At 44.1% G+C, this 8,448-nt stretch overlaps 1 protein-coding gene across 1 annotated transcript; it reads right to left on the bottom strand.

Annotated features, from left to right (window-relative positions):
- Positions 1–254: 254 nt before the first annotated feature.
- Positions 255–7,887, bottom strand: LOC139534312 (plasminogen activator inhibitor 1-like). Its single transcript, XM_071333361.1, has 8 exons — positions 7,723–7,887; positions 5,954–6,192; positions 3,261–3,485; positions 2,806–3,000; positions 2,145–2,444; positions 1,729–1,815; positions 1,391–1,474; positions 255–1,111 (listed from the first exon to the last, which is right to left on the bottom strand). Exons 2-8 carry the CDS (start codon positions 6,189–6,191, stop codon positions 1,074–1,076), a joined length of 1,167 nt encoding a protein of 388 aa, XP_071189462.1. The 5' UTR covers position 6,192; positions 7,723–7,887; the 3' UTR covers positions 255–1,073.
- Between the last annotated feature and the right edge of the window lie 561 nt (positions 7,888–8,448).

An 8,448-nucleotide genomic window follows, 5' to 3' on the forward strand; every position in this document is an offset into this window, starting at 1 on the left:
ATAGACTCTACACATAATTGCTTGAAGTATTGCATTTAGGCCTACTCTGTTGCCTAAAGTGACTGCAACCACAACATGTAGGTTACAGACCGCTTATGTCACCTAGTGGGGCATATTTTATTGTATATTTATCTGAATTAAAACCTATATTTCTGGATCCAACTAGTCCAACCACTAAATTATTGCTTTTCTAGGTCACTATTCATGTTATGAACACCAGAGGTCAAAACTAATAAATTGTAGTCCACAACATGTAATTTTTTTTTTTAAGTTTTCATTTTAATAAATATATAAATACTGCAAAAATCCGACTTGTCGGAACAAACAGAGCATTACAGACAATAAAAGTCAACAGCAAAATAAAAATACATCTTACCCATTCAATAATTTTCCCTTCATATCAATATCAGGCATGAACAACCATACCCATTGCTCACAAATAAAAAAACATATCCCATCAGCGCAAATAATATATATATAAACTTTCACTTATCAAAATATATGCATTTTGCCAATTTGGTAATATACAGATTAAGGATAATTTAAGTTACAGTTATTGTCCAGGTCATAGATTTAACTATTCATGGTCAGTTTCAGTAGCAAGTTGATTGACAGGTGTCCCTGTCAATGGAATGAAAGAAATGTTCATGGTTGTTGTATATCAGCACAGATTATCCATTATATTGACCAGATACTCAAGTAAATCTCTTAAAAAATGGAAGGCAGTCGGGAGGAGGCAAGATCAGGTGGGACCATTCTAGCTAGCCAATGGGAGGGCAGATATGCGTGTGAAAAACAGTCACAACTCCGATATAAAGTGTTTTTTCTCAAAGTTGCCGGGATGTCGTCTGTCATATTTATATCAATACACTAATAACAACCTAAGCATTAAGAAACATGTATTAGATCAAATAAGCCACATGTAGAAAATAAGCCATTCATTTTTTTGTTAACCAAATTTGACACTCTCATTGACCTCCATACAAAAACTCCTCGCTGGAGAAAACAGATTTTGGGCCATTATTCCTCTCGCTTCGCTTCTTCCTCTCTGGTATATTGGTCTGTTAGTGTTGCTAGGGTTGGTTGACTTGACCAATGAACAGTACAGCACCTGGGAGGGGAAAACAAACATATTTTATATTAGAGGACGAACAAGGTAGGAAGTATGTCAAAGTGTCTGAGGGACAAAGAGAATTCCATACAAGATCATACAGTATATGCAGGGACAAAATAGCGGGACTTCCCCTGAACCTACTTGAAAGTGTACGCACTTATATAAAAAGGGCACAGCTAGCTAGACTTGTGGTGATTTGAGACATTGGATAACCAAGGCTAACATGATGTTGTTTTTAACATAGATGGTGGTGTAGGCACATTAGAGGAAACTCACCTGTGGACTTGTGTTGGATGAGGAAAAGGAAGGGCCTGTCCAGGGTGATCTCCTCTACAGCCATGCGAGAGAACATAATAGCAGCTGTAAGGGGCAAAGAGAGGAGACAATACAGTCAAAACACAACTCTGTAAAGTAACATCACTTTAACATCAGTTAATTATTGTTATGTACATCCGTATAACAAGCACTGTCAAAACACAACTCTGCATCCTATACTATCATCAATTCATCATAAATGTATTGTCTTTATGTACATCTGTATAAAAGACAAGTCAAAACACTTCTTTATACTATTGGTTTAATCATCAGGAATAAGTATTGGTGTTGTAATGTACCTGTGGCAGCTGATCCCTTGGTTCCCTTCTCGTTCACCTCAATCTTGACTTTCTGCAGAACCTTGGACACACACAGCCTTTCCTCAGCTGGCAGAGAAATAAAGAGAGGGAGTTTAGATTAGCTGTCTAAAAAGAATGAGAAATATGCAGTATTCTGCATGTGCTAAACACAGGACCAAGTCTGTCACTTTCCAATGTCCATACTTTCATACCACAGAACGTATGCCCAATACATTCCTTCATTCTAAAGTGAAATGCTAGTAGTGTGGATATTGCAACAGAACCAATCCTATTCCCTACATAGTGCCCTACATTTGACCAGAGGCCTGGGCCCTGGTCAAAGGTAGTGCACTATATAAAGAATAGGGTGCCACTTCAGACACCAATTACTAAGTGATGAATGGTAGGGTACTCACTGGTGATGCGAGTGAAGTCTGCTTTGGCCAGGTTGAACATGTCCCCCAACCCCATACTGGTCAGTGTAGACTTCAGATCCACCTCAGTGTCCAGGGTAAACTTGGGCAGAGCCAGTTGACGCTTGACGCTCCTCAGCTCCTCTCTCCACTGCTGCAGGCGTCTGGTGGTCAGCTCGCTACTGAGCACGCTTACTGGCCTCTCGGACTCGAAGGGGGTGACCAGCAGCATGCTCAGGGACTCGCCCTCATACGGAACCTCGATGACATCATAGTCCACACCGTCGGGGGTCACGAACTCACCTGTAGAGGAGAAGAGAGGAGAGGTTGGATTAGTTTCAGTTTGATTGGTGGAGGTAGTACTTGTAGTCATGACTGTTTTGAACACTGGCTGCTGGGCTGTGGCGGACTCGTTTTAATCACTTTTGAAGAATGCATGCCTTAAGGGCCAAGTCCTAACTAAATGGGTGTAAATAATATCGATGGAAGACATGAAAACTTGAGTTACATTTACAGATCTCATGTTAGGATTCTGCCCAAAATGAGGTATTCTAAGTTAACTTCTAAAGTATTTAAAAAGAAGAGAGGATGTATTCATGTCAAGGGGATGTAAAAATGTCTCATGGGAAAATTCTACACTTGAAAAACATCCTGAGGTACCCACCGTAGTTGAAGCGGTGTGTGAGCCTCATCATAGGTACGGGCACAGAGCTGCCGTTGGCACAATGGAACAGCCTCTCCTCCGTCATCTTGGGGTCAAAGGGCACCTTCCATAACCCCTGGAAGTTCAGAGCGTTCAGTAGGACCATGCGAGTCTCGTCGGTCAGAGCACCGGACGACAGGAATGAAGGGATGGTACCTGGAGCAGAGAGAAGAGAGGAAAGAGAGTGTTAGGGAGGTTGGTTTTGATTATAAATCTGTCTCATCCCACAAAGAATTAGATTTTCTGGAGAAAACAAGCAACTTGTATCCTCTCTGTCTGTCACTGGTTGTGTTGTATGCATTGTTGTTGCTATATCTACTACAACTTCATCTATTTTAACAAATTGCACACTTGCAATATGTGATGATGGGCATGACAGTGAAGGTATGAGCCAATACTATACTACTGTATCTCACCTGCGGTGTGGTCAGAGACCCAGGCATTGATGAATTCCAGGGCCTGGTCTGGCCTGGAGAAGTCCAATTGGTGAGGGGAGGTCTGGAAGGCTTTCCCCAGCCGCCTCCTGAAGCCTTTCTCCAGAGCCATCTTCTTCTCTACCATGATGCCACTGGCCAGCTCCACTCCCTCCTCACTGGAGAGGTTCTGCTGTAGCAGACGCTGCTGACGTGACATCCCTCGCTCTGGAGGAGAGGAATCATTGATTTTAATTTATGATTAAAAGTACAAAAAAGGCTGGAGAGGAAGAGAAGGAGGAGAAGTGGAATGGAAAGAATGAGAGAATGAATGAGTAACAATTGTATATAGAGATGGTGAGAAAGTGTGGATGTTGCTAGTCGCCGGCTAGGATGGCTCTTTTTGTTTTGACTATGTCAGCCTGGAGTTATGTTATTGTCAAGGCCTCATTGTTTAGACAAAGCCAAGTCTACCATCTGTCTCACTTTGCAAAACTCATGCAACTACCCTATGTAGTTGCATGAGATGACACGGATGCTACACTAAAGGACTGTTCTGCTAGCACAGACTGGAATATGTTCCGGGATTCATCCATTGTCATTGAGGCGTATACCACCTCAGTCATCGGCTTCATCAATAAGTGCATTGACGACGTCGTCCATGCCCTCAGACGAACCATCAAACAAGCAGAGCATCAATACAGGATTAAGATTGACTCCTACTACACCGGCTCTGATGCTCGTCGGATGTGGCAGGGCTTGAAAACTATTATGGATTACAAAGGGAAACCCAGATGCGAGCTGCCCAGTGACGCGAGTCTACCAGACGAGCTAAATGCCTTTTATGCTCTCTTCAAGGCAAGCAACACTGAAGCATGCATGAGAGCACCAGCTGTTCTGGATGACTGTGTGATAACGCTCTCGGTAGCCGACGTGACTAATCCTTTAAACAGGTCAACATTCACAAAGCCGCTGGGCCAGATGGATTACCAGGACGTGTACTCAAAGCATGCGCGGACCAACTGTCAAGTGTCTTCACTGACATTTTCAACCTCTCCATGACCGAGTCTGTAATACCTACATGTTTCAAGCAGACCACCATAGTCCCTCTGCCCAAGGAAGCGAAGGTAACCTGCCTAAATGATTACCGCCCCGTGGCACTCATGTCGGTAGCCATGAAGTGCTTTGAAAGGCTGGTCATGGCTCACATCAACAGCATTTTCCCACATACCCTAGACCCACTCCAATTTGCATACCGCCCCAACAGATCCACAGATGATGCAATCTCAATCACACTCCACAACCCCCTTTCTCATCTGGACAAAAGGAACACCTATGTGAGAATGCTGTTCATCGACTACAGCTCAGCGTTCAACACCATAGTGCCTACGAAGCTCATCACTAAGCTAAGGACTCTGGGACTAAACACCTCCCTCTGCAACTGGATCCTGGACTTCCTGACGGGCCGCCCCCAGGTGGTAAGGGTAGGCAACAACACGTCTGCCACGCTGATCCTTAACACTGGGGCCCCTCAGGGGTGTGTACTTAGTCCCCTCTTGTATTCCCTGTTCACCCATGACTGCGTGGCCAAACACGACTCCAACACCATCATTAAGTTTGCTGACGACACAACAGTGGTAGGCCTGATCACCAACAACGATAGGGAGGAGGTCAGAGAACTGGCAGTGTGGTGCCAGGACAACAACCTCTCCCTCAATGTGAGCAAGACAAAGGAGCTGATCGTGGACTACAGGAAAAGGCGGGCCGAACAGGCCCCCATTAACATTGATGGGGCTGTAGTGGAGCGGGTCGAGTTTCAAGTTCCTTGGTGTCCACATCACCAACGAACTATCATGGTCTAAACATACCAAGACAGTCGTGAAGAGGGCACGACAAAACCTTTTCCCCCTCAGGAGACTGAAAAGATTTGGCATGATCCCCCAGATCCTCAAAAGGTTCTACAGCTGCACCATCGAGAGCATCCTGACTGGTTGCATTACCGCCTGGTATGGCAACTGTTTGGCATCTGACCGTAAGGTGCTACAGAGGGTAGTGCGAATGTCCCAGTACATCACTGCGGCCAAGCTTCTTGCCATCCAGGACCTATATAATAGGTGGTGTCAGAGGAAAGCCCATAAAATTGTCAGAGACTCCAGTCACCCAGGTGATAAGACTGTTTTCTCTGCCACCACACGGTAAGCGGTACCAGAGCGCCAAGTCTAGGACCAAAAGGCTCCTCAACAGCTTCTACCTCCAAGCCATTAGACTGCTGAATAATTCATAAAATTCGCCACTGGAAAATTTACATTGACAACCCCCCTCCCCCTCTTGTACACTGCTGCTACTCGCTGTTTATTTGTTACCTATGTATAGTCACTTCTTCCCCACCTACATGTACAGATTACCTCAACTAGCCTGTACCCCTGCACACTCATTCGGTACCGGTGCACCCTGTATATATCCTCGTTATTGTTATTCTTATTGTGTTACTTTTTATTATTACATTTTATATAGCCTACTTGGTAAATATTTTCTTATTCTTGAACTGCACTGTTGGTTAAGGGCTTGTAAGTAAGCATTTCCACAGTAAAGTCTACACTTGTTGTTTTTGGCACGTGGCAAATTAAGTTTGATTTGATTTGATGTCATTATACATAACAGCTGTGGTAAGAGTCTACAAAACAGTCCACCCTTACCTTGTAGAGAGAAGCCCAATTTGGCGTTGAGTGTCTTCAGGGTGTTGCCCCCAGCGCCCAGCTGAGCCATGCCCAGGATGGTGGCCACGCCGTAGGGTGAGAAGGCCAAGTTAGAGCCCCTGGAGGTCTGGGCCACATGGGAGAAGACCCGCATCCCAAAGTCTGTCTGTTTCTCCTGGAGGTTAGAGAGGGCCGCTCCAGCGAGGCTGAGGAAGAAGCACACGTACAGGCACAGCATCCTGGGGAGAGGAAGGAGGGATGAGTGGAATGGTACACAGCTCTAACAACATTATCTAACGGCAAAGCATCCTGGGCAAAGGAGGAGGAGAGAGGGTTAAAGGAATCTAACAACATTGTATACAGGTAAAGCATTGTAGGGAGATGGGGAAGATTGAACAAGAACAAAGATAAAGAATCCTAGGAGAGAGGGAAGCGAGGAGAGAGAGATTTGTGAAATTATAGAGATTCAACAATATTGCGTATAGGGAAATTGGGAGAGGACAGGGGAGAAAGATGGGTCAAATGACAGAAGGATCAAAGAAAGACAGATCAAAGATGAACAGATCCGTCAGATGCATTGCTGCGGTACGTGCAAGAGTGTTACCTGAGGGGTTACTTAAAAGCATAGTTGTTAAAATCGTATGCTCTCTACAAATACACAGGTCCGTTTCGGTCTCAGTTGCATAAACTATTTGGCACAGTTTCTGCTTACTGGCCATTAGAATTTAAAACCATTTTAAAAAGCATTCCACTGTGTGCTTATAGCTAAATCTGTTTCTTGTTGGGCAACCTTCAAAGATATTTTCTATTCCACCGGACCAGTACAGACATCACAGACAGAGGTATGTAACCACACTTCTGGATGAAGGATAGTAAATCAAAATAGTTTATATGGTCATATTCACCAGGCAGCAAATGGTAGAAAACTGACTCAAACAGGGAGGGACTTCGCAGCAAATTGACCAATAAGAAACATCTTTGTTTTCTGTAGCAAAACATTTTGCTACGGTGTCTACTAATGAATACAACCCTGGTTCTCAATGGAAAACAGACCATGGCACAGTGACCCTGGCATTGGTTTACTGTGGTACAGACATGGGTGAGACAAAACAAGAGACAAGACCCAGGTGCCAACCTTGGACATGTTGGCGTGACACACACACACACACACACACAGAGAGAGAGAGACAGAAAGAGATGAAGAGAGAGAGAGAGAGCGATAGACAGACAGAAAGTGAGTGTGGGAGAGAAAGAGAAACAGAATTGAACAAGTGTTTATTGGGGTGCAACTTTGCATGCTATTGTCATTTGTTTGTTGTCCTATATTTGTTTTCATACATGTAAAAAATATGCTTCTTAATCAGACTGTTTAATTGTATACTTGGACCATAATGCTTCATAATAAAACATATTTGAAACAGAATGGTTTATTTTGCCCTCAAGGCTTTTAGTGCAGCGGTGGTCATTTGAGTTCATACATCTTTAAACACACATTTCTGTTGTAGAATTTGAAAATATACAGTGTTTTTTCCCCCCAGAAGTTCAGGGTTCAGATATTGACTCATACAACATGTTGTCTGTATGCAACTTGCAGTGCAATTGTTACAACCTCTAAGTTTGTTTAGTGACGCACACAGACAATATATGTATCCATTTGGTGATTTGTTTCATAATAATAACAAATGGAAAACAAGACTAAGTTTGCCTTATGGGAATATTTCCAACTTTAACATTTGATCTAAAGAATATAATCATAAACTCACTCTTACCTTGAAGTTGAAGTGTTGAAAGATGTAGACGAACTTGATGACGATTAGCTTGATGTAGCTCTTGAGTTGCTTGAGAGTTGCTGGAATAGTAATAGCTCAGTCTTTCAGTCTTTTCCCTGTGAGTTGTTAGAGAAGCATCATTTGAGTGTGAGTGTGTGTGTGTGTGTGTGTGTGAGAGAGTGCTACTGCTTTATATAGCGTAGTCTAGCGGCATGACTCCCTAGGCCCCTCCCTCTTCCCTCTAGGCCCCGTTCCTGTAGACATGTGCAGAGAGGAAGTTACTTGTGACTATGAGGTCGACATCCCTTACTGCCTGGACAGGCTTCTACTCCCTAGCGAGGCTGTTACACACGCACACACACACACACACATGCTTTCTCTCTCTTTCTCACTCGGGCACACACACTCACATCTGTCCTCTTTATCACTCTCTACCTCACACAGAGACTCAGGCACATTTTTCACTTTGTTTCTTTTTGCACTTGGGGAGAGAGAGGGGGGGGGGTAGGTTCAGTCATGCTGTTTACTCAGGGGAGTTTGGAGCTCCCATTGTCTGGCAAAGGTCAGGTGGGTCCAATTCTACCTGTCTCTACTGTGTCTACTCGTCCATCCCCGCTCTTCCCATGTAGTTCTCTCTCTCTTCCTCTTTCTCTCCCTTCCTCTCTCCCCCTCTCTCTCTCTCCTGTCAGAGAGGGGTGACACATAAACACAGATCTGACACATCAG

Source organism: Salvelinus alpinus, chromosome 11 (assembly GCF_045679555.1).
Source record: "Salvelinus alpinus chromosome 11, SLU_Salpinus.1, whole genome shotgun sequence".
Classification (NCBI taxonomy): domain Eukaryota; kingdom Metazoa; phylum Chordata; class Actinopteri; order Salmoniformes; family Salmonidae; genus Salvelinus; species Salvelinus alpinus.

Excerpts from the sequence above, each read along its gene's own strand:
- LOC139534312 (XM_071333361.1), bottom strand. The coding sequence starts at position 6,191 with ATGCTGTGCCTGTACGTGTGCTTCTTCCTCAGCCTCGCTGGAGCGGCC. Across the intron at positions 3,001-3,260 it reads GGTCTCTGACCACACCGCAG|GTACCATCCCTTCATTCCTG; the intron begins GTGAGATACAGT and ends TCTCTGCTCCAG. Across the intron at positions 1,112-1,390 it reads CATCCAACACAAGTCCACAG|GTGCTGTACTGTTCATTGGT; the intron begins GTGAGTTTCCTC and ends TTCCCCTCCCAG.